The 27,205-nt window shown below is 38.9% G+C and overlaps 1 protein-coding gene across 2 annotated transcripts in view; it reads right to left on the bottom strand.

Moving 5' to 3' along the window:
* Positions 1-1,133: 1,133 nt before the first annotated feature.
* LOC140914485 (musculoskeletal embryonic nuclear protein 1-like) overlaps positions 1,134-27,205 on the bottom strand; it is a 124,591-nt gene continuing 98,519 nt past the window's right edge. Inside the window, exons 5-10 of one of the 2 annotated variants that reach the window (XM_073352404.1) lie at positions 26,407-26,519; positions 24,490-24,567; positions 23,675-23,824; positions 19,255-19,362; positions 2,734-2,854; positions 1,134-1,611 (exon numbers count right to left, since the gene is read on the bottom strand). In XM_073352404.1, the coding sequence (XP_073208505.1) occupies positions 1,505-1,611; positions 2,734-2,854; positions 19,255-19,362; positions 23,675-23,824; positions 24,490-24,567; positions 26,407-26,519 (677 nt within the window). In that variant the 3' untranslated portion in view covers positions 1,134-1,504. Of the gene's footprint in view, positions 1,612-2,733; positions 2,855-8,353; positions 8,615-19,254; positions 19,363-23,674; positions 23,825-24,489; positions 24,568-26,406; positions 26,520-27,205 lie in introns of those variants that run through there. The other variant, XM_073352403.1, reaches the window with a different exon arrangement.

The raw sequence follows: 27,205 nt of genomic DNA, 5'->3' as shown, positions 1-27,205 counted from the left end.
TATAAAAGTGAAAAATAAAAGCTAGAAAAAAATGTATTGAATATTCTGAGCCTTAGAAAAACTTGGTTTGGTTCAAAGTTATGCCAAACCCTTATTTTATCCAAACTAATTCACCTGAATTTGAAGATATAGCACACAAGTATGTAATGTTTAATCTAGTATTCCTAGAACAAGAAATTTTGACTTTAGATGTAGCTTGTCTGCTTTGAGAATACCTGTTGCCCATTATGTGTGTGTCACAATTCATCTGAGTAGCAATAGCTATGCCATGCGGAAAGCTCTTTGGTGCAAACAAGTTGCACACACAGGGAAGGAGACTTATTCTAGATCAATTTATAGAGGTGTTGCAATATGAGTTAAAACCTCACTCATTCTTTTTTAAACATCTTTTCAGTTGCCACAGCTTTGACAGCCATGTTGGTATAAGTCACATTTTCAGTACACTGTTGTATAATGCTGAATGGACCATAATGTATCTGTCTGTCTCAACAGTTTTTAAATAGTTCTAAAATCCATAAAGCCTCTAGCTTAGCTACTGTCTAGCCCTCATCACTGGAGTGTATGAGCACCTCCTAATTTTTAATGTATTTATCCTCACCCCACCCAGTGAAGTAGGGCAGTGCTATTATGCCCATTTTACAAATGGGAGGGAATGGAACCACAGGTAGAATACGAGACTTTCCCAAGATCACACAGGAAGTTGGTGGCAGAGCAAAGAATTTAACCTGGATGTCCAGGGTTCTATGCTAGCACTCCAACCACTGAATCATCCTTCCCTCTCTTGCATCCCCATATTCAGCGTTCTGTACATGACTGGGGCATCCAATCCTTTGCATTTGATTCAGCTCTGGACAGACTGACCCTGATGCTCTGCACAAAGCTGTCTAGAGTTGTGGATGTGTGGTATTCAATTCAACATGGTTTCATCTCACTCGTTAGCAGTAAATAACCCATCCTACTCACCATAATCCTTAAGTAAAGGGTGGAAAGCAGAAGTACAGGAAAATATCAGGAAAAAGCTACAGATAAAAGTGAAGTCCTTTATCATGTTTTTGCAAAATTACGTGTCCAACTGTGAAAATAGCAATAGTATAAAAACATTTACAGTTAGAAGGAATTGTACTGAAATCAAATCCATATCACTCATTTATTTTACTTTTTTTGCACTTAAGATTATATTGAAAATTGAACTAGATCACAGCTCTGGAACATAAGTCTTAGAAAAACACATATGTCATTTAAGCAGAAATTGGTCATTACTATGCCAGCCTGTGTCCAGTGACCAGGTTCTTACTGAAACCATTACAGCATGTACAATATAGAAAGAAAATATTTAAATTTATAAAAGGAAGTTGTAGCCTATAAAATGAGTCCTCCTAATTAATGACTAATTTGAAAGAATTAAGTTGACTTACGAGTGCAGCAATAAGTTTAGTATGAGCAACAGCAATTTGAGATTAAATGTTGCATTAGGAATCTGTGTCACAGAGGTTAAACTTGGTTATCAGCCAAAGACACTCTTTGATGGCTCTTCTTTACGCTTCTCAAAGGCTGTTTCACCTCCTGTCCGATCTTGACTGAATACGGAAGGAGCCACAGAGCCCTCTTGTTCTTGAAAAAGAAGAACAAAAGGAGTCAATCAGTTAAAAAGATTTATGCCAACAACAGTTGTGCTGCTGGAACACATACTTCTTCTGTAATGAAATACATCACCCCATTCAAATGCATGGAAATTCAGGACCCGTCGAGTGTACTCAGTGGTACAAAACGTGTGGGTTTGCAGCACACACAGTTGCATTACTCAATACTGTAGAATAGCGCTACTGTTCTGAATAATGTTGCAGATTCTCAAGGGCAGTGTAGGCCAATTGCCAAACATCTTGACCAGTATCTTTAATTTATCCCTCTGAGGAGAGAATCCCTGCAGCTACATTTGAAGCTTTCAAAACAGTTTTAAATTTGGAATACGGGATTTCAAATTTAAAGCCCATCTTTCCTCATGATCCCCCATCCCAATCCTAAAAGAGTGACAAACCATGAGCAGCAGGTGAGAGAGATTTCAATCAATAAGAATTTTTTCTTCTTTTCCCGTTTATGTCCTGTAGTCCAAGCACAGCTAATATATTCCCCTGACATCCCAGGCATCTCCCAATGTAGGATCAAATGCTCGAGTTCTGACCCATTTTTAAACTCAATGCTTAGTCAAGGAAGACCCACTGACATTAATTAGGGAGTAAGAAAGTGGTTTAGCCATGTTCCAGAAGTCAAATCCATGGCAATACTTCCCACCCTGTAATGCTCAGTCAGTATAGTCTGGAGGCAGAGGCTCACTTTGTGCAGAGCCTTTCACCTTATGAGCACCAGCTAGTGAAAACCTAATAGGTGGAAGAGGTGTAGGAAGCAGACAAATTCCTGCCCTTCCTCTCAGTTGATCCACATAACCAGGGCAAAATACATGAGCATTATCGTGCCTGCATTTCAGCAGAGGGTTCTGCCAGTTTTATATTTATGTGCTTTACTGCATATACTGTACTCCTTGGAAACATGAATCAGCTCCTTTTATTATTAGAAAAATTTCTTTTTGCTCTACACAAATGTAGGTTGCCTGAATGAAACTAGTTTGGCTGTTCTTTAGAGAGCTTGCACTTTAGCTGGGATTATCAATTAAATTCAAGTTTTACTTTGAAGATTTGCTTTAACATTTGTAGTACTGTAAACAGACAAGAGATTTACCACATTGCTTCATGACTTGGTAGGTTTTGGATTTAATTTGCTGGTTGGTGGAGAGCTTTCCTCTAGCCCCTTTGAGATCTTCCTCCTTCACTGGAGGACGCTTCTTTTTCACGGGGGCTGCCTACAAATTTTGACACATAAGTAGATGTCAGTATTTCAAGTTACAGAACATATAGGAGACAAAGATGCAACATATAGAACTGACAGGTTTCAGAGTGGTAGCTGTGTTAATCTGTATCAGCAAAAACAACGAGGAGTCCTTAAGCTTTCATGGGCTAAAACCCACTTCATCAGATGCATGGAGTGGAAAATACAGCACAGAGGTATAAATACACAGCATATTAAAAGATGGGAGTTGCCTTACCAAGTGGGGGGTCAGTGCTAACGAGCCAATTCAATTAAGGTGGAAGTAGGCTATTTTCAATAGTTGAGAAGGGAGGAAAAATCACTTTTGTAGTGCTAATGAGTTCAATGTGATCAAGGTGGCCCATTTTAAACAGTTGACGAGAAGGTGTGAGTATCAGCAGGGGGGAAATTAGTTTTTGTAGTGACCCATCCACTCCCAGTCTTGGCCAAACTGGGCAGTCTCTACGCAAGAGAATAAATGGACACAAATCTGACATCAAGAATTATAACATTCAAAAACCAGCAGGAGAACACTTCAATCTCCCTGGACACTCAATAATAGACTTAAATGTGGCAATTCCTCAACAAAAAAACTTCAAAAACAGACTCCAACGAGAAACCGCAGAACTAGACACCATTTTGCAAACCAATTTGCAAACTGGACACCATCAAATTAGGCCTGAATAAAGACTGGGGGTGGATGGGTCACTACAAAAACTAATTTCCCCCCTGCTGATACTCACACTTTCTCGACAACTGTTTGAAATGGGCTACATTGAACTCATTAGCACTACAAAAGTGATTTTTCTTCCCTTCTTCTCAACTGTTGAGAATAGCCCACTTCCACCTTACTTGAATTGGCTCATTAGTACTGACCCCCCACTTGGTAAGGCAACTCCCATCTTTTAATATGCTGTGTATTTATACCTCTGTGCTGTATTTTCCACTCCATGCATCTGATGAAGTGGGTTTTAGCCCATGAACACTTATGCCCAAATAAATTTGTTAGTCTCTAAGGTGCCACAAGGATTCCTCATTGTTTTAACATATAGAACTGTTATCTAACACATACTCTATATTCCATCTATACCTACACTATATTGTACACACTAATGATCTGCGGCCTTGTACAGCACACACAGGTAACAGTAGGCAGCTACATTGCACACAGATGGCAAAGAAGAAAAAAATTTGCTACCAAAAATTCATCTTCCTGAACTAGGTGTTGAAAACACTTGCCCTAGTAACCTGAGAACCATTGTTACATTATAATTATCTTGAGACGACGTAACTTTTGGAAGATGGAGTGGAAGTGGTTTATAATCATGTATACCAAATTTTGCCTTGTGCCTAAAGACCAAAAGGGACAGGTAGTTAAGGAACCTGAGCCTAGGTTTGGAAAGTAAAGAGGAAAAAAGATAGAAGAATTTAGATCTCGACTTACAAATATGAAGACATATCCATTAATCTATTATGCTGAGGGAAAGATGTCCAGGAGTGTCAACATACCAACTGACAAAGTTGGAATGGTTCAAACCATTGTGGTAAAATCTGATGTAGGCATCAGACTTTTCACTGCAGAGTTAACTCGGGTGATCAGCACCTGGGTCTGAGCACCCAATTTAGTCTAGAGCAGGTGTGAGCAGCCATCCTGCAAACTGAGTTAGTGTCCTTACACTGATGCTGCACTTACCCACGTGTGGTGCTAGGACTTCCAGGGTAATCTCACGTGGTTCTTAGCACTGCAGTAAACTGAGATGCTCTATGATTCTTTCCCAGTAAATTCTGGGAGAACTTTTCTGTCCTTCTAGGCACATGGGGGGAATTGTGGGAAGACATTGGAAGACGACCAAGCACTCCAGTGATTTAGTCTGTCTCTTCACTGCAAAGTGGGTATCTTATGAACCCAAGAAAAAGCCTCATTGGGGCTTTGACCTGCAGCCCAAGATGGGGCACCTACTCTGGGTTGAAAGCACCACTAAATCATGGATCAGAGGTTTCTGTGTGTGGAGATTAGGGGCAGCACCAGAGTAAGAGTTTGGGATAACTCCGCAGTGAAGACACACCCTGAGTCTAAACTTGTTAAGTGTTCATTATTTATTTCTCTAGACATACTCACTTGTATTTAATATGTTGGAGAAAATTTCTGGTTGGACTTCATTGATCCAGATTAAATATTTGTCCATAAAATTATTAGTCTTTTGGTAACTAAAAGATCTCTCTTTCCCATCCAATCTTCTTTTGTCTGACCAGAGAGTTTGTATAATTTAGTAGTGCAAACCAAGCAATCAGTAGTGTTGGCTACAGGTTCTGAACACATTTAAGTGTCTTGATTCATAATCTGGAGTGAATAAATAAGTGATGAATAAAATCTCAAATTCTACAGCAGAAACAGGTGTAACTGAGGGTTGCCATTTACCATATTTTTGCAAATACTGTATGTTGTACAGCTCTGATTTTTCTACCTAGACTTCTTCCAGCCAGTGAGAATGGTAATAGCTGAATGCATCACCGTCAAAAGAGGAAGTTGTAGGAATGACAACATTGGTCAGTGTTAGCCAGTCACACACACAATTCTTGAAAGTCTTGCCTTCAGGGTGCTATTTCAAGGAATGACAGACATGATGACACCACTCCCTGCTGGCATGGAGTGCACAGTGGTAACTAACATACAGGCATGCAATTCGATTAGTCCAACCACATCCTCACAAGATAAGCAACTGAAGAATTAAAAACAATAGCCAAAGTGTTTAAGAGTAGTTGTGTATTATTTGAGTACCAAGAGCCTGGCATTCTGTAGCTAGATCCTCTTTCCCTATTTTGACTTCAGTTAGTTATTGCTGATTGATTGCAGAGAACTTATCTTGGTGGAAGGGGGACAATAGATGAATTTCTAGAGATTGGAGACCAAACAAAGAGACCATGTAAATGCAGGGGAATAGATTCTCTCAACCCCAGGCATGAGAATGTTTTCAGTAGTTTGTTCCAAGCAGCATCCGTGCTCATGACTTTAGGCAGTGCGAAGGTTGGTTGTACTGGAGACTCTTGCATGTTTTCTCTTGGCTACAAACACAGAAGAATGCCTCAGCATAGCTTGTGGCACCTTAGAGACTAACCAATTTATTTGAGCATGAGCTTTTGTGAGCTACAGCTCACTTCATCGGATGCATGCCGTGGAAACTGCAGCAGGCTTTATTTATACACAGAGAATATGAAAAAATACCTCCTCCCACCCCACTGTCCTGCTGGTAATAGCTTATCTAAAGTGATCATCAGGTGGGCCATTTCCAGCACAAATCCAGGTTTTCTCACCCTCCACCACCTGGGCTATCACCAGCAGGAGAGTGCATTTGTGTGGGGGGGTGGAGGGTGAGAAAACCTGGATTTGTGCTGGAAATGGCCCACCTGATGATCACTTTAGATAAGCTATTACCAGCAGGACAGTGGGGTGGGAGGAGGTATTTTTTCATATTCTCTGTGTATAAATAAAGCCTGCTGCAGTTTCCACGGCATGCATCCGATGAAGTGAGCTGTAGCTCACAAAAGCTCATGCTCAAATAAATTGGTTAGTCTCTAAGGTGCCACAAGTACTCCTTTTCTTTTTGCGAATACAGACTAACACGGCTGTTACTCTGAAATCAGCATAGCTTGCGATCAATGTCACTGAAATTTACTGTGGGAACCAAAATGTCCTTGAGGCCTCTGGGGAAAGTGTTATATAGCCAGCCAAAGAAAGCAAAGGCATAAAACCTAAAAAAAGAAATTCTTTTAACAGAGTTTCTCAGTAAGTGGTTAGTGCCATTCGTTAACTGATTATTCAAGAGATAGACTAAGTATCTACTATATGGCACAGGTTTTATGTATATGTCTGTATTGGTATTTGTCATGCAGTGTGAATTATTTATATACCTCACAGCCCCACAACTGGGCAATGAAGAGAGTAATACACAGGCCTTTTATTGTGGGTGCAGGTTCTAAACCAGAATAGGGGGAAACTGGTTTCATGAACAGGGTGAGCATGAAACCTGCGGAATCCCTTCTTAAATCTTAAATGCCAGGCATCAGGATTTCTTAACTTACCGTGGCAGAAATCATTAATTCTAAGGCTTTGTCTTTACTGCCAAAAATGGTGTGTGTTGACAGCATGGTAATGAATGTGCATTAGCTATCCCACTGTAAAACCCTAGTGGAAGTAAGAAACCTGTAGTTTTTACCATGTGGTAGGTTGGTAAAGCCAACTCTACCCCCCCAGCCTGTGGTTGGCCTCATGGTAAAAGCTACAGTGCCTTGCCTCCAATAGGAATTTACAGCAGGAGAGCTAAAAAGCATTAGTTATCTTGCAGTAAACACACTTTCTTTGGCAGTGAAGACAGCCTCAGTAAAGAAGCTTCAGTCCTGCTGGCACTCCAGGTATCATTGTGACTGGCAGACAGTAGAACTGTTTTCAATTGCTTGCCAGTCACAAATGACAGGATCTTAGCCAGAAACTATTCCTAGTAGGCACAACATTCCAGCCTGGGTTTATCTCCAATTGTCAATAGCACGAAGTGTTGGTTTACAAGATCTGCAACATTGCTTTCAAGTCTATTTCACTTGGAAGAAAGAGAATAAGCAGAACTGAATTCTTTCCAAATTCTTCATAGGGTTCTTTTCTCTAGCCTTGCAGTATTGCTCCTATAAAGCTTTCTTACCATCTCAGCTCTGTCACAAAATACTGTCCATTAGGAAAACAGTATGTAAATATACATTCTTTGGGTTTTTTATGCATTCATAGCAATCTTGAAATTGAGCCACTTAGACATACTTTAAAATGCATAGGGGTGGGGAGTCTGAGAATGATTTTAACCTATTGGTTACATGGTACATTTGAAGTTAAATGAGTACTTTGGGTCTTGACACCTATTTTATATTTTTGTCTAGAATTTTCAGTCCCTCATACTCATTGCTTTTCTGTATTTTGTTACAATGAAGCCTCATTTTACATAGAGAATGGTACACCTCAAGGAGATAGAGCAAGAAACAAAAAGTTAAACTAAAATTCCACATTTACACATTCTATAGCCTTTGGGATTAGCCTAAAAGCAAAAACAGGAATCCCCTCCACATTTTAAATCTATCACCGTATCTGCACAACCTAGAGGACAAACATATCTTTCCTTTTCAACAAATGTGATCAAAGCTAAAAAGGATAGTTTACGTTGTTGTGTTAATTTGCAATCGCGCCAGTAGAGGAGAAGCTGCTTTTTGGTCACTCGCAAAATAATTAATCAAAAAATAGTTTCATTGCTAAATTCTTTCACAAAGTTTGGCATGAAAAAAACTTCCAAAATAACTAATTGAATAGCAAACAGGTCAGTGATTTGAGAAAATTTTCATTAACACAAGGATTAACAAAGCATAAACTGTCAAACTACTTAACCAGAAGAATCATTGAATAGTGCAGTATTTTTCAGATGTGGTGCAATACACCAGCTAACTTAATATCATTCCATACCTGGGACATAGCTGGGGTGCTCCCTCAATATTAGTCCTCTCGGAGGCAGTTTTTCCCTTGGATCAGCTCCTAGTACACTCTGCAGCAGCCTGATTTTTCCTCGACTTATATAGACCATTAACATGAAGTCATTAGCTGGGTCATTTTCCCAAACCAGATCCCAGAATGATTCCGGTTGACACAGGCTGCTGTTTTGAAAGGTTTATTCTTAGCGATGACTGGGGTTTGTAGAATTTACTGACCTGCCTGGCTGGAGCTGGGATGAAGCTCAGAACTGACAAGAGGAGACAGCTGCAGTAGTGAAACTGAGCGGATGGAAGTTCAGGCCACTCTACTATAACAAATAGTTCTTCCAGGGGAACCTGCGGAGGCTCTATTTATAACTTTAAAAGGCAATGCTTTGTTAAAGACTCTTTTCTGACTCTGAATGCTTCTGATGGGAAGGCTGACAAAAATGTGGAGGGGATTTGGTTTCTTACTCTCCCAGTGTTACCATATTGTGCTACAAAACCTACAGTCAAGAGTATCAGAGTAGCAGCCGTGTAAGTCTGTATTTGCAAAAAGAAAAGGAGGACTTGTGGCACCTTAGAGAGCATAACCTTTCGTGAGCTACATTTCACTTCATCCGATGAATGCATCCGATGAAGTGAGCTGTAGCTCACGAAAGCTTATGCTCAAATAAATTTGTTAGTCTCTAAGGTGCCACAAGTCCTCCTTTTCTTTTTACGAATCAGGAGTATGACAACCTCCAATGGCAAATAACCTTACTTTTCTGCATAGGTCTCAGCCCATATATTTTCTCGTTGTTATTGTTGCATTTAAAATACTTGATATAATTTGATCATTAGAATTCTTCCAATGCCAAAACTTGATTTCCTTGATGTTCCTTTGCTCTTAAGACTGCTAGTGTTTTCTCTTTAGAAGGAATTAAAAAAAATTAGAGTCCTCACAAGTCAAGAGAATGGGAAGTTAAGTGTTAAGTAAGAAAGATAAATTAGAAAGAAGGCTAGGTAACTATTTTTGTACTTAGTCAGCAATCACAAACTCTTTCTTTTAAAAAGATGCCCCTAATTTTTCAGTGAAGAATTTTTATTTATAGGTTATAGCAAAAATAATTTCAAATTGGGTTCTAATTCTGGTTAGAATTGTATTGTATTATATTTATACTAAAGTTACTTTTTTCATCCTGAAGATAATTTATTTAACCTCTGTGTTTGGATCAGCTGCAGGCAAGAAACACCCAAAACCTCCAACCGGCAATTTTAAAATAGATATTTACTGGAATACTAATAGCTTTAGTTGAGGACAACTTCATTGTGTGTCTTTTCTCAAGCTTTGTTCATATATTGTTTAGTGAACGACAAGCATAGGCAGTAGAACTAATGATAAAAACATTATCCCAATCTACTATAATCATCAAGATGTGGCCAATCACCACTTTCCCTGCCATTTGTAGTCCTCGCTCATATCCTTTGGCTGGCTTTTAGACTTAAAACTCTTCATGTCAGAGAATATGATTTATGTTAATTTTCTGCCCGGAAATAATGAATTACTGATAGATAAATGAGTGTTTATGATATTATTTCCTTTTATATATATTTTTTAAAAAATCAGTGGCTTAGTATAATAAAAACTTCCCATTCTTCCAAATCCCAAGCTTTTGCATCATTATTAGAGTCAAGTAATTCCACATTGGAAAATAAAACTAGTCTCAATCCAATCAAATTTTACCGTATTAAGAAATCTGAAAACAAAATCAGGATTTTTTTTTTAAACCAACTGAGTGCATGACCTTACTGATGCAATTTATCCAAAGCAGAGTTTGAGATCACATTAAAAATGGTGATATTTTAATAATTGAAAGCAGTAACTGATCTAGTTAAGAATTCAAAACCTGCACTATGAAAAAAGAAAAGGAGTACTTGTGGCACCTTAGAGACTAACCAATTTATTAGAGCATAAGCTTTCGTGAGCTACAGCTCACTTCCTCAGATGCATATCGTGGAAACTGCAGCAGGCTTTATATATACACAGAGAATATGAAACAATACCTACTCCCACCCCACTGTCCTGCTGGTAATAGCTTATCTAAAGTGATCATCAGGTGGGCCATTTCCAGCACAAATCCAGGTTCTCTCACCCTCCACCCCCCCACACAAATTCACTCTCCTGCTGGTGATAGCCCATCCAAAGTGACAACTCTTTACACAATGTGCATGACAATCAAGTTGGGCTATTTCCTGCACAAATCCAGGTTTTCTCACATCCCCCCCACCCCCATACACACACAAACTCACTCTCCTGCTGGTAATAGCTCATCCAAACTGACCACTCTTCAAGTTATTGGTACGATGTCCATCTGTTTGCATTTGGAAAGGAAGATGATGTCTGTCTGTATCTGTACAAGTTTTTTCATACAGTTGATTTGGTACGATGTCCATCTTATAAATTGGTTAGTCTCTAAGGTGCCACAAGTACTCCTTTTCTTTTTGCGAATACAGACTAACACGGCTGTTACTCTGAAACCTACACTATGAAAGAAATTGTTTTGTTTCTGAATTTGACAAACACCTTATTTAATCTCATTAGGAATTACACTACTCAGCCCCAAACAGGAAAATCTGTGTTTATCTGCCAGTTTCCTTTTTTCAACTATTAAAATCCACAGACCAGTTACAATGGGTACTTCAGGCTGCTTCTAGCTTGAGGGAAGAACCAGTTCTGCCAGTCCCTCTCAAGAGAGTCCCTTCAGATGAGATGGCTTCCACAGCCAGGATAATTCAATTCTACTTCCTAAATTACAGGTTGTGTTAAGAAAAAGCAGCACAACAATTTCTCTTACTCCCAAGCATTGAGATAATTTTCCTTAACAAAATAAACCTGAATCTTTGGATGTCAGTTTCCGTCTCTATTCCCAATGATCTGTTTATGTGTAGGATGGCCCAGATCTGTGAACCTTCTTACTGGAAGAAAGAAAATGTTCAGATAAACAACATCATGTTCATCATGCTAAGGTCCAGAGTAGGAAGCAGGATCATCCTTTAAATATGGACATTCTAAATAAGATGAATGTTATTTATATATATCCATTTTCTGGTGGTCAGTGAGGTATTCGGAACACTTCTGCTGAAAAATGGCGTTGGCTAAGCATTGGATGACCAACATGTCTCATGTGAACTCTGGTTCACTGATGCAGGCCTGCACTGGAGTTCAGTATTCCCAACAGGCTGCACTAAGTAGTCAGTTTGTGTCTGAGCCACCCCCTCGTTTTCCTTTATGGCCATCTTCATCTTCTGTTATTCTTCTGAGATGACAGCTTGTACCTAATAGGCTTCATCCTTAGCCTGGCCTATGATTGAGGTGCCTGGCACCATATATCTGTGTTTGTCATGAACCCAAGATACTCCAATCATGTCATTCTTTGTTTGACCAGGGGAATTTTCCAGGAGGAGGGATGCAAATGAGTATCCCTCTTCCTTCAAGCTAGTATTAATATCAGCATTATCCTGGAAAAGGCCCTGTGAGCACTTGTCAGATCAAATAATAGTGTTGGAGTTGAAAAAAAACCCCTACCATCCATATGTAAGTGCGCAATATGCCTGTGGAATGGTAAAAATGGGAAAGTGAAGATAAGCCTTCTTTAGGAACTTGTTCAGATGTTTCACACCGCACCCTGCTCTGTTACCAGTTCTCAAGTTAGAAAGAGGATGGGGAATGGGAAGTATTATTCTGATAAAGCGGACAGGTGGTTTCATTCATGGCCTGACATTACCATGGGTTGCTCAATATTGGGAATGGGACAAAACTAGCTGTGATTCATCCGGAGCTCCACATAGCACCCCCTCTGGGCAATGCCCAATGACATCATTTGTGACCAAAATTGAAAAAGACCTGCCCCTCCCTCTGCCGCTCCAATTAGTGCTAGGCTAACTCCAGATAGGTGAAGTCAGTAGTTGCCCTCAGTTGGCTTAGTGCCAACACCCTGGATGTGGTCCAGCTACCACTTGTAAAATGGTATTCCCTCTCGTACTTTGTGGACCGTTTCATATTTCCATCTGACCTATAATTCTTTGCTACAGAATCTGGCAAGAGTCAGGATTATCAATCTACTTCCCCAGCAGCTCTGAGCCTTAGCTTCCTATAAAATTTCCCACAAGCTGGTAACGGATTTGCCTGAGCAAATCTCAGTGATAAAAAGCCCCATATTATCTGCATGAAAGATGTATCCCCACTCTCTTTTTCAGGAAGAAGCCCTTAGGCAGTGAGAGGGCCCATACTTCCAATACTACCCACCCATGTCACCACTGCTTGTGAAAGCTAATAGAGCGTGCCAAATGCACTTCATAACTTATTTGGTTGTTGTTGCTGGGCTGATGCTGTCAGAGAGTTCTCATTCCCAAAGGAAGGGTAGAGGTGACACCTGCCCAGACATGGCTGTATGCCAAGGACTTTATAGCAAAGTGGCCACAGTTTCAGGTAAACATTTCCTCCTTAGAAATGCTGAATGCCTGACCACCAGGAAAGAGCCATGTTCATATTCAGTAGTGACACAAGGTTGAATTTTGACTGGTGCACATCTCGAATGCTTTTAGCCTTATAAAATCGATGTTGACGAGGTAGATATTAGTAAATAGTAGACTAAGAGATCTCTTACTGCCTACTTGTTCTTCCAAACCTGGGCTGCTGTCCCTCTTGTCATGGATCCTTGGGCTGAGAGGAAGTGGAGGTCATGGCAATGCATGCCAACCTGCAGCACCAGCTGGGAAAAACAACCTGGAGGTGAGAGTTTGGTACCTCAGAATGGCAGGTGGCAACAAAGTCTGGTGCTTTCCTAGTCTTCTGTATGACAGGAAATCCCCCATTCCTCTAATGCAGTGGTTCTCAACCAGGGGTTCGGGGCCCCCTGGAGGGCTGCAAGCAGGTTTCAGGGGGTCTGTGAAGCAGGGCCAGCATCAGACTCACTGGGGCCCAGGGCAGAAAACTGAAGCCCACTGTATGGGGCTGAAGCCGAAGCCTGAGCTGCTTAGCTTCATGGGGGGCTCCCTGTGGCATGGGACCCCAAGCAATTGCCATTTGCTACTCCCTAATGCTGACCCTGGCTTTTATTTGCAGGAAATCAGTTGTTGTGGTACAGGTGGGCGGTGGAGGTTTTATAGCATGCTGGGGGGGAGGGGCTCAGAACCCCTGCTCCAGTGCAACATCTCAGCTATAACTTGTGTAGGGCAGCTGCAGCCCTCTGAAGCACAGTTCAACAATACTCCAAGTACTTTGCCTGAAAACGTCTATAGTCGGGTTAGATTTTTTTTTTTTTAAACTATTTGTTACCTGAATCTCTAACACTGATTCAGACTGCTGGCCTTCCCTCTCTATGGAGGGAGGATTTCTCCCCCCGGCTCCCATGTTTGTGTTTGTGCATGTTCTGAGGAATCAGCACAGATCTAGGGCTTAGTTTCTGCTGCACTGATATGCCCTGAGGCCCTCCATGAAGTTAAGCAGGGAACCAAACTAATTTTATTTATTTCCCCTTTGAGTGTTTGTTCCCATAATCCTGCTTCATATGGGGGGAGTGAAATTGGGATCACTCCAAAAATATTTCCAAGGGGCTAGTGATCTTGCTCTGAAAGAGGCTGGGGTTGTCGTCTTGTCTTTCCAACAGAGGTTCCTTCTGGATCTCTCAAAGAAAGTACTGGGGTTCAAGAATGGAATCCCCAGGAGCCTCTACCACTGGCAGGGGTCCCACATGGACCAGCATTTTCCCTGTAGGCTACAGCCTGAGTTATCAGTAGGCAATCCCTAGGAGGATGTTACAGAGGTGGCAGCAGCGATCAGAAGCATGATTGCTGGTACAGTTCTCGGGACTTAGGTATGATCTTTCATCTGGTGGCTGACCTTGTGGCTTCGCTCCCTTCATGGAAACGAGGCAGGGGATCTGCTTGCCTCTGGCTACTCGATTCCTGCTTGGCTCTTTGTTGGTTATTGGAGGAGGGCCAAGGTGACCCTGCCCACAGCATGCTTTGAGGGGGAACTGCACTCAGCCTGACAAGCTCCACAGGACACACAAAGGCGTGAAGCAAGAGACAGCTCTTTCCTTTTTATCTTTTGGCATTCTCTGCTGAGTTTGCTTCCTGAAGCCTGCAGGCGCATCAGCCACTGCAAACACCTCCAAGGTGGAGCCAAGGGGACAGATGGACAAATTCAGCCAAATTAGTCAGAAATTTTCAATAAGAGATTGAAATTTGCCTCCAAAAAGCTCTGGCTGAACCACTGGTCACTGTGGAGGCAAATAAAACATGACTGAAGTTCAGGAGGCGGGGCATTCCCCTGATTCCAGTAACTGACATTTCTGTCTGAAGTCCACAGCTCTGTTACAATACATACTTTAGTGGCTGGCAGCTGGGGGGCAGAACCAGCCGTATGTCTTCACAGGGAGTATACCTAAAAATTCATTTTGATTATTTCATGACATATAACATATCTATGGGTGTGCACTCAAGGCAAAATCTGTGTAGAACACCACAGGGAACACAACTACCTTTGCACCTTGTAAGTGCAACTCGTTGAGAGAAATTTTAAATATGTATGACATTTGCACATAAAACAAAATTTGTAATCTAACATGTCTTGTCTCTCCTTGGAAAATGGATATTGAGATGTGTCAACATCCTGAAACTAATCCCAATGCAGAAGCAAAAACTAATACCAGCAGATCTGAAGTTCAGTGCTTAAACTCTAAACAACAAAATGTGTGCCAGAACAGAAGGTAATCAACATAAAGGCACACTGAATACAGCTAATAAGTACATTCATTTTTAACATAATAAGGGAGCACAGAACACATGTAAAAATCTGTAATAAGTCAAACTTTATTGTAAACCATTATACAATGTAAGTACCCTTACATCATATACCCTTAAACTTTAATGTAACACCACTGATTAAACAATATGGTTCAAACAGAGGGCAGCAGATTTCAGTCATTGTTTGCTGACATAGGCTCTACTCCCAATTTACTTGTAAACAAATAAACCCAAAGTTCAATTTGAGACATACCCAGGCAAGACAAAAACCCAATTACAAAAAAGAGTCCCTTTTTTAAAGATAGTGTAGTTTTACTTTGTAAAACCATAGTAGTCATTTTCAGTCATTGAAATGGAGACTACATATTGTCTAAAAAAAAGTTGCACAGCTGTGCTTTAGATCTACTTTGACCTGATGTGGCTGGATTTGTTCACTTTCACTACTTTTGGTGCTGCAAAAAGCACAGCACGTTGCAGACTTGGGGGCAATAGCAGAAATTCCTTAAGATACTCAACCCTTCACTGCTAATGCTGAACATTCTTTCCCCCAACAGGCACAGCTGGAAACTGTGCATACAGTTGTTAGAAACCTCTGGAACGCTTTGCATTGTTTTAGTTAAGTTCACAACTCAACAAGTATGAGTTTTCCCTGAAGAAAAGCTATAGCACATTTTAGTCAGCAACATTAATATATAGCATTTTACCACATAAAGTAGGACAAGGGGAACTGAATGCATTAAAGCCAGAACTTTAAGACCACATATTAGATGACAACATATCACAGCGCAGATATAACCAGTTCATGTGTTGTAAGGTTGACAAGTTGTGATGAATCTTGACCTCCAATATTTCTAATTTCTGCTCAAGTATACATTTAAAGTTAGAATCCCTTTTATTTATTTATACACAAGCTTATTTTAAACAAACAAATAATGGCATAATGACTACCTTTTAGAAGTACAGTCTGAATTAAACCTATTGTGAGTTGTTTAAAGGATGGATTTGCCACAGCAGACTAACATTTGGAGGAGAATCACATATGTGCTTCCAGGACTTCAAATCATCATCATATCAACTCATTATAGAATAGTTTCTCTTAAACTGTACTGCCAAAATACTCCAACAGTGAAGCACTAGATGTTATATGTCTGAGCTTCAAAGAAAAATGTATAAACTTTAACTACTGCATGAATTCATTTTTTCAGTTAAGACTTTTGCAAACAGGGAAATAATTTAACATTTTCCTTTTCTTTTTTGAAAGGGTAATGAAAACTAATGAGCAAAAATGTAACATCTTGCTGTCACCTGGGGGAACTTTAAGAGTGTAGTATTAAAGAGAGGGACTATATCAAAATTAATGCTCAAACAACCTTTCTAATAAAAGGTATTCATTTTCCATGTTATGACTGTGGGAATGTGAAATGCTCAAGAGTCTTTGGCTAATAGAACTTCACTATGTCACAAGTCCTGTTACAAAACAATACAATATAAATCTCAACTCAGAGGTACTGAAGCACTTAAGAAAAAAAAAGGGAAAAAAAGCATTTTTACCCTGAAAACAATCTGAAGAAAACAGCTATATGGTGCTTTATACTATCTTTACTTGGACAGTAAATATGAGGTCTGTACAAAAGAAGCTTATTTTACATGATTAAGGCCATTTGATGGTTCACAGACTAAACTTGACACTAGAAACAAAGCTCATTTTGATATTCTGCATAATTTGAACAGAGGAAGCAAAAAAATAAAGCTCATGATTTGTGTGCTGTTCAAATGATCCCTAATGACTAAAGAGGACAGGTAAGTATAATATGGTGGAATAGAGAAAGCATCATCTGTTTTATTTCATTACCTCAAATAGAACAAGGCCTAGGCAAATCCTCTAAAGCTCCTGACTAAAAATACCGAAGTTTGTGAACAGAGGAGACTAGTTCTTAATTCCCGTGGGAGTGGCAAAGCTGTAGTAGATATACTGTTCATTGAAGTGAATTGCTTAAACTACTGTACTGGAGAGGTTGAACTTGCCTGATTGTACAATACTCAGACAAGGCTTAAATCAAAAAAGATGAAACATTTACTGAAAAAGGTAAGCTAATAAATTGGGAGGCAACATTGATTAGTGACACTTCCCTACTTCACACTTCAGAGAAACTCAAATTAGGCAAGTGTCTGTTTCCCTTAGTTTCTAGATTTAGTGTAAGAAAAACATTAGCATTTAACTTATTGCAAATATTATGTTTTAACACACAGTACCAGTGATTGGGGGGGGCTCCAGCTAGCTCAAATGTCAGGTTTGGTAAAATGTCCCTTTTAGTCAGCTGGACAGATTGAGATATACAGAAGAAGTCACAGGACATTTTGTTTACCTCAATAGCTAAGCTGTAAACAAATATTTGAATAGTGAAGGAAAGCAAGGGAGCACACAGTATTTCCGAAGGCCTACCGACCCCACTTCAGCAGTATTGGTAACATACTACATTAAGACCTACTAAATATATACAAAATTTAAAAAAATCTTTAAAAAGTTCTGAGCTGTCTTCCAGTGAACTTGTTTGGTTTTTTAAGGCTTGGAACACATCTGATGTCCAGATTTGCAACTTATTTCTGATCTTTGCCATCTTTTTGATGCATCACCTCATCCTACACAAGGCTTAATTGAATCAAAGAAAGCTGTTGGAACAGTTGGGAAATACACAAAGGAACAGGAGGTCACTGAAAACAGGTCTACAAGGGTTCAACACCAGCAGATATGTTTTCATTAACCACGGAAAGACGACACTGAAAGCCACAGACATCTTAAATGTAGTAACAGGTGCATAGTACCTCTCAGTTTTATTCCAGATAGAGAAAGGGAGAAACAAGTAGGCTTTTTTGGAGGAATTAAGGAATGTGTGCACTGGGGAAGTATGCTTTAAAGCCTTCAAATGAAGTATTGTTACTAAAGATCAGCACTACACATTTATATTTAAATGGAAAAAATCTTAAGTAAAAATGCAACCCAAAGAAAGAATTATATGTATTAAGTTAGTGCTAAGAGCTCTAATCAGATCAGCATCTCGTGTGCTAGATCCCATGTAAGAAATATAGAGAGGGAATGTTCTGCCTCCTTTGGAATAGTTGAGAGGTACAATCAGAGATTTTCAAGTTCTTATGAGACAAATATTGATGAAGTCATCCTTAGAAGTTCATTTCACAGATGAGGAAACTATCAGAAAAATGTGTTTTCTTTATCTGCTAAAGTGCATATTGCCAAATATGCAGAGAACATCTCCATTTTACAAAACACTATTCTTAAATGACGTTGCCAAAACCACACTTGGGGCTACATTTCTAGTTGACATTTGGTGGTTTCAACAGTGAAAGAAAGCTTTTCCCTTTGTGAAAACATCATTTGCCTTATCTTAATCAAGTGACAAGGACGAATGAGAACTTCACTGCAAATCTTTTGATCTTTTTCCACACAAAAAAAGGGAACAGTATCCTTTTCTCTGACAAAGAGAATCCTTAAATATAACAGTATGAAAATATAACTTAAATATAAAATAGTCAAATAGGTTAGAGGAGACTTGAAAAAAATCTTTGTTCTGCCTATTAGTTCCATAGGTACCTTGTAGGAAGTAAACATGTACTTAAAAAAATAACATTAAGTTACAGCTTGTAACCATAAAACTATTCTGCTCTAGGAATTAATATGCTGCAAATGCCAGTTTTAGTAATAAAACACACTAGTTCCACTTAGTCAACCCCGATGCCTTTTTCCAGAATGTCTTGCACTGAATCACTCAGGAACCATAAGTGAGTTGACACTGAGTAATTGTTTTTCTGTCGTCTTCTCTGAAGTGTCAGATACAAACCATTTTAGTGTCTGGTCCCTAACAATGTGGTGTTTCCACAAATGATGAAAAGACGCTCTTGCATATTTGGTCAGTGTTTCTGTAGTGCAACTGAACTGGAATGCTTCAAGCTACCTGCATCCTAATCACAGACCTGTTGTTGAGTAACTGTTAGTAGGAAAAAAGGGATGCTGTTGCAAAGTGAAAATCCACTGATCAGGAAGCTTATGTCACGAAACCTGCAAATACACAGGTCAGGAATGCATCATACAGGCAGCCCAAAGCGATGCTTTTTCTTAATAGGCTTTAAGTTAGTCAGTCTCCGTAGGTCCTCTTCAACTTCTGACTCCTCCATTTCATCATCTGCTGAAATAAGGATCTAAAAACAGAAATATAAATAGCATGTTTCAAATAAGATTCAATCTCTATTTTTCTCCTTTGAATCTATTTTAAATAATTTATTCTAGTAAGATGCCCAATTATTCAATGTTTAAGAAAAGAGGCTTTATTAAAACAGGAGAATTTTGGATTTGTTAGGTTTCATGTCACTGCCTGTCGGACGTATTACATTAGAAATAGGACTGTCGATCATCGCAGTTTACTTACATGTTTAACTCAAAAAAATTGTGATTAATTGCACTTTTAATCGCACCGTTAATCAATAGAATACCAATGTAACTTTAATATTTTGGATGTTCGTCTACATTTTCAAATATATTGATTTCTATTACACAGATGACAAAGTTTGCAATACTCACTTATTATTTTTATTACAAATATTTGCACTATAAAAATAGAATTTTTCAATTCACCTCATACATGAACTGAAGTGCAATCTCTTTATCATGAAAGTGCAACTTACAATTTTTTTTGTTACATAACTGCACTCAAAAAACAAAACAATGTAAAACTTTAGAGCCTACAAGTCCACTCAGTTCTACCTTTTATTCAGTCAATTGCTAAGAGAAACACGTTTGTTTACATTTACGGGACATAACGCTGCCTGCTTCTTATTTACAATGTCACCTGAAAGTGAGAACATGCATTTGCATGGCACTTTTGTAACCGGCATTGCAAGGTATTTACATGCCAGATAAGCTAAACATTTGTATGCCCCTTCATGACCCTTACTTTGACAGGGCAACAAGCCTTGTAGATGGGGGAGGGAGGGGGGAAGAGAAGAGAAGAGAAGTGGTAGTTGTGGTATATCTTGACTTAAGTAAGGCTTTTGATACTGTCTCGCGTGACCTTCTCATAAACAAAATAGGGAAATACAACCTAGATGGAGCTACTATAAGGTGGGTGCATAACTGGTTGGAAAATTGTTCCCAGAGAATACTCATCAGCGGTTCACAGTCATGCTGAAAGGGCATAACGAGTGGGGTCTGGCAGAGATCGGTTCTAGGTCTGGTTCTGTTCAATATCTTCATCAATGATTTAGATAATGGCATAGAGAGAACACTTATAAAGTTTGCAGACAATATCAAGCTGAGAGGGGTTGCAAGGGCTTTGGAGGATAGGATTAAAATTCAAACTGATCTGGACAAACTGGAGAAATGGTCTGAAGTAAATAGGATGAAATTCAATAAGGACAAATGCAAAGTACTCCACTTAGGAAGGAACAATCAGTTGCACACATACAAAATGGGAAATGACTGCCTAGGAAGGAGTACTGCAGAAAGAGATGTGGGGGTCATAGTGGATCACAAGCTAAGTATGAGTCAACAGTGTAACACTGTTGCAAAAAAGCAAACATCATTCTGGGATGTATTAGCAGGAGTATTGTAAGCAAGACATGAGAAGTAATTCTTCCGCTCTTCTCCGCACTGAGTAGGCCTCAGCTGGAGTATTGTGTCCAATTCTGGGTACCACATTTCAGGAAAGATGTGGACAAATTGGAGAAAGTCCAGAGGAGAGCAACAAAAATGATTAACGGTCTAGCAAACATGACCTATGAGGGAAGATTGAAAAAAATTGGGTTTGTTTAGTCTGGAGAAGAGAAGACAGAGGGGACATGGTAACAGTTTTCAAGTACATAAAAGGTTGTTACAAGGAGGAGGGAGAAAAATTATTCTTAACCTCTCAGGATAGGACAAGAAACAATGGGCTTAAATTGCAGCAAGGGCGGTTTAGGTTGAATAATAGGAAAAACTTCCTAACTGTCAGAGTGGTTAAGCACTGGAATAAATTGCCTAGGGAGGCTGTGGAATCTCCATCATTGGGGATTTTTAAGAGCAGGTTAGACAAATACCTCTCAGGGATGGTCTAGATAATACTTCAGTCCTGCCTTGAGTGCAGGGGACTGGACTAGATGACCTCTCGAGGTCCCTTCCAGTTCTATCATTCTATGCTTCGGCCACCATTCCAGAGGACATGCTTCCATGCTGATGACACTCGTTAAAAAAATGTGTTAATTAAATTTGTGACTGAACTCCTTGGGGGAGAATTGTATGTCTCCTGCTCTGTTTTATCCACATTCTGCCATATATTTCATGATATAGCAATCTCAGATGATGACCCAGCACATATTCATTTTAAGAACACTTTCACAGATTTGACAAAATGCAAAGAAGGTACTAATACGAGATTTCTAAAGATAGCTACAGCAGTCAACCCCAGGTTTGAGAATCTGAAGTGCCTTCCAAAATCTGAGAGGGATGAGGTATGGACCATGCTTTCAGAAGTCTTAAAAGAGCAACACTCCGCTGTGGAAACTACAGAACTGAACCACCAAAAACGAAAATCAACCTTCTGCTGGTGGTATCTGACTCAGATGATGAAAATGAACATGCGCTGGTCCGCACTGCTTTGGATCATTATCAAGCAGATCCCGTCATCGGCATGGATGCATGTCCTCTGGAATGGTGGTTGAAGCATGAAGGGACATATGCATCTTTAGTGCATCTTCAGGCACGTAAATATCTCACAACACCAGCTACAACTGTGCCATGCAAACCTGTTGTCACTTTCAGATGAAGTTGTAAACAAGAAATGGGGGGAGCAGCATTATCTCCTGCAAATGTAAACAAACTTGTTTATTTGAGTGATTGGCTGAACAAGAAGTGATTAAGTGGACTTGTAGGTTCTAAAATTTTACATTGCTTTATTTTTGAGTGCAGTTTTTTTTGTACATAATTCTATATTTGTAAGTGCAACTTTTATGACAGATTGCACTACAGTATTTGTATTAGGTGAGTTGAAAAATACTATTTCTTTTGTTTTTTACTATGCAAATATTTGTAATAAAAAATAATAATATAAAGTGAGCACTGTACACTTTGTATTTTGTGTGGTAATTGAAATCAATATATTTGAAAATGTAGAAAACATTCAAAAATATTTAAATAAATGGTGTTCTATTATTTTTTAATTGCTTAACAGCCCTAATTAGAAAGTAACTTTCAAACATCAAAATGCTTTTTCGTACTTCACCTTCCATGCAAGAAATAAATGAGGGTGCCCAAAATGTGTTTTAACCAAGAGCAGTTTAAGCAATTTGCCATGAACACATTTTCAGAAATTGAAGACAGCAGGCATCTTCATCTCTAATAGACATATGGGCTCATAAAGTCTACAGGTATTATCTGATCTTAAAGAAAGATCATTTGACTGAAGAAAGCACTGAACAGTGGGACCTGTGGTACACTGGGATCCCACAAATGTTCCACTTGTGGGCAGACAGATTTTCTGACCATCTTTCAGTGACAGTTTTATCTACTAAACAAAAAAGAGTTACTACTGATAATGGATATTAAACAATAGTGACAGAAGTGCTCATATACTCAAGTAAGCTGCTTGTCCTTATGCAAAGCAAAAAGTGCTTAACAAAATTTTAAGGAAGATTATCTTGAAAGCAGGGAAGTTAAAAAAATTGACTTTTTGGCCCCTTCACTTTCAGTGTAATTACTGAAAGTACTATATTCCACAGAAAAATGGAACTAGAGAGTTGTACCAGATATAGCAATGGCTCTTACACAGCTGTATGCTTCAACTGAATGGTCTTTCATCATGGTTAAGTTCTTTTAGTGGGTAGCAATCAAAAGGAACATTTCTGATCCACCTTAAGCTCTTCGGATAAGGAGAGATTGAGAACAGAACTGAGAGAATGATGTTCTCACCCTATCACAGTTGTTTAAAGTCAAATCAAGGTTATTTGCAACACTGAATGGGGAAGCTGCCATGGCACTTATTTGTAGTGTATAATCCTGTACACTAATGACTAGATATGGTTTTAAAACTGTTGTAGACTCTTTAACCTCACCAACCCTCAAAAACAAACAAAACAAAACAACCCCAACCTGAAACTGATCTATTGTTCAAATGTGTAAGATTATCATAACAGATGAAATGTCTGTTTTAACAAATCTGAGACACCATTTTTAGATATACAATATCCTTATAAAATACCCACACTAAAGCTGTAGTTCACTGTTAACTGAATTATCTGACACCACAGGATCTAAAAACAATCCTTTTGAAAGGTCTCGTACCCCAGGAAAAATTTCATCAGCAGCCTTGTAAAGGGTCAATAAGAGAAGTGAATTAGCAGTCCCGATTTATTCAATGAGGTCTTACGAAAAAGGGCTCTAAGCAAATTTAGTACAAAACGAATCAAGCCTAAGATAGTATTGTAAGTCAAAGTCAAAAGGAAGGGAGTTGACTCAGGTACAGCAAGTGGTGCATCTACATACTTCTGACTCTGACTCTTCATGTGATGCTGCTCTCCTGTATCGGACTTTACTTCCATTCCTTGAATCTTGCCCCACTTCCTTTTCTTCGAGTTTAGCTTTTGTCTTCCCTTTCTTCATAAGAAAGTTATCCACCACCCAGAACATTAATGCCTGTTAACAGGGGAAAATTCACAGTTCAGGTTTTCTTTAGACCAGTATATGTGTTAGTCATTCAGTCCTTGGAATGGAGTTAGGGAATAGTTGTACTAAGTGGGATTTGGCCAAATATGGCAAAATCCTGTACAGATCCAGTCACATGATCTAACATATACCCCCTGAAACATAGCTGCCCTATTTCCTGCTCTTGCACCAATAAGAAAAAAGCTGCTGCTTAGTGGGCATTTTTTATTAGCTCTTAATCTTGACATATGGATAGTCTTGCTCGGTCTAGGGCACTTCAATAGGATGATATTTTTTGGCACTCCAAACAAATTAATGCTTTCCTAAATAAAGCAAATTTAACTGGAATTTCTAACTGGTACAACAGTATCTGAATAGTACATTCAACACTGGGCATTCTGTGCACCATTTCTGTGCCCAATGGCATTGCTGATTATGGATTTTATAGATACATAAGTACATAATCACATTTTATACACACACACACACACACACACACACACACACACACACACAGAGGAGTTGAAGACTTGTAACACTAAGATATCACACCAAGGCACTGTGTGGTACGGATTAATTTTAACAGATGGAGAAGGGGATGGGTGGGGGAGGGAACACAAGTCAACTATCTCTGAAAAGCGTACAGTTGTACTAACATTAACAAAGAAGGGAACTATCAGCATGACGATAGCCAGCTCCAACTGGGGGTTCTCTATGGGATTCAATAAAGCTACCTGTGAAAAGAAAAAGATCAAATTCAGACCACAACAGTATGTGAATGCAGCTGGGTTAGAAAGTGTTACAGAAAGTATTAGGCTGGTAGCCAGATGAATTAGAAAGGACAGTTTTATAGGAAAGGAATATAATTTTGTCAAGGAAGCATTTGTTTGTTGCATTTAGTAACGCACGTAATGTGCGGCTGACTGAAAACAATCTGCCATCCCACTAATTTGTGGCTACAGAAGGAATGTGATGACTTGTGGGTAGGTGAAGCAACCAGATACTATCTGACAAATTAATCACCTTATAATCCCAAGGAAAATGTTTGAAGCCCCATCACTTGGAGATTTAAAAAAACTGGTCAGAATACTATAAAATAAAGTGTAAAAAAATCCTGTTTTATTCTACAGGGATGGTCTAGAACAGTGGTTCTCAAACTTTTGTACTGGTGACCCCTTTCACACAGCAAGCCTCTGAGTACAATCTCCCTTCTAAATTAAAAACACTTTTTAAAATATTTAACGCTATTATAAATGCTGGAGGTGAAGTGGGGTTTGGGGTGGAGGCTGACAGCTCGCAACACCCCAGTTTGAGAACCCCTGGTTTAGAACACCTTACAGGGGTTATTCAGCTCTAACTGCTATGAGTAATCATCTTGAATGTTAAATTGCATATGCTGTACTAAACCAGACAATCCACCTCGTACCTACCTGACACTTATTCCACAGTTCAGTTATATAAAATGCTTTATCAATTATAGACAAAATTATAAATTATCCCTTTAAAAGTGTGTGGACTTGTGGTTCCCACTTGATTCTACATTGAGATGAAAGATTCTATTAGCGACATGTCCAAGATGATGTATGTGCTTCCTGCAGTTGAACTAACCGTGGCCATAAAAGAGGTTTGACCAAGAAAAACAAAGCATAGGCTATAGTCAAATATCCACTGAACCCTTTTTCCAGAAAGCTTTGACTGGAAGAACCAATATCTTGGAAAATTGCTTACAAACACATGCTGCGGTTTTAAAGTTAAATATCTGGACGTGGGATGCAGAAGTTCAAATATTTTATAAAACAAAGACATTTTAAAGGTGAATTACAATACATTATAGAGACTTCTGCTGCTCCAGGTAAGTACTGTCAGGTTTAGATTATAAATCAGGTCACTTACAATGTTATGATCTTTCATACAGATCTCAGCCTGGGAGTCATTCCTCATTACTGCAACTTCATTATGTTTACTGAATATACTGCCACACACTTACTAGTATAACTAATAGTATTAGCATAAATTGAAGCTAAGCTATACTTTACCTGTATAAGGGTTCAAAATACACTTTGTGCTGCAGAAATTGACTATTGTTTGCTTACTGGCAGATTTTTTTAATTCAGTAACTCAGCAATGTGTCTTTTATTGCAGTGTGAATTACTAAGGTTTTACTACAAAAAATGTACCAATGTTCTATTATGAACATTTAGGGGAGATTCTCTAAAACTGTGGAAAAGAATACACAATAGGTTTAAAGTTAGGGCTGTAATTTAACTAAAAGAAAGGCTGATGCACTCGGTCTCCTTTTAGGTACCTCAAGTGAGCATGTGATCTTATATTGTACACGATGCAATACCTACTAAATTCAAAATAGAATGGAAGCATTGTCACCAGTGAAATCCAATTAGAGTATCAGGACACTCCATTATCATAGGCAACAGTTAAGTAGCACCAACTGTGGACCTCTACATAGCTTGCATGATAGCCTTAGTCTTTTTGGATTAAATAGAATTAACAGTTTATCACCTTCTGGCATCTATCTGCAATTCATTTAACTGTAAAAATACTATAAAGACTCAAACCTCTTTCCATTGAGGTATTAGGAGGACTATAATGATGATGGTTTTCTCAAACATCATGATCACTATGTACAGTGCACACTGTCCCACCCAAGCACTGCACTGCAGCGGGTCACCTACAAGAAAAGCAAAGCTTTAATACACCAGTTTAGCCCACTGTCACTGGACTTAGCACATGTTTAAGAAAAACAAAAGCAAAATTAGACAAGGGAGAAAAACTTAGTAAACCAAAGTAAAATGAAATATTTGATACGTGATTGCCATTGAAAAGCAGCCTAATGATATTTCTCAATAGCAACAACATTCATTGATATCCCTTTGCTTGGATGAAGAAGTTGCCTTCCCTGATGAGTCCGAATTTTTGTGCTTTAGAAATTTTTTACTTTAGAAATCTCAAAAAAGATAAATTAATAAACTGAACATAAAAGAGCACCTTTTGTTTAGTTAGGGAGTACCTTGTTACAGTTTGCTTTAGTACACATTATTGAACTCAGCAGATAAAGCACAGAATTAGCTTACATCTCAGGAGATTTTCACTTTTCCATAAAGCTAGTTGCTACAAATTATTTGCCATTTTGGCAAATAATGATGTTTTCTAAGGAAGAAAACGTACACTGCAGCAGCCAAGTATTGTGTATCTTGCTCTAGCATAGATAGCCTTTTAAAAAATTAGAATATTCCTACATTTGTGCTTTTGCCATCCTGGATATATAGGTATCTTATACAAATGTCAGCAACCATGACTAGCTGATGGTAATTATGGCAAAAACTGCAACAGATTACAAGAGAATGAGTAGCCTTC

This window comes from Lepidochelys kempii, chromosome 7 (assembly GCF_965140265.1).
Source record: "Lepidochelys kempii isolate rLepKem1 chromosome 7, rLepKem1.hap2, whole genome shotgun sequence".
Lineage (NCBI taxonomy): Eukaryota > Metazoa > Chordata > Testudines > Cheloniidae > Lepidochelys > Lepidochelys kempii.
Note: the sequence above shows the minus strand (reverse complement) of the source record. Positions and strands in the feature narration are given on the sequence as shown.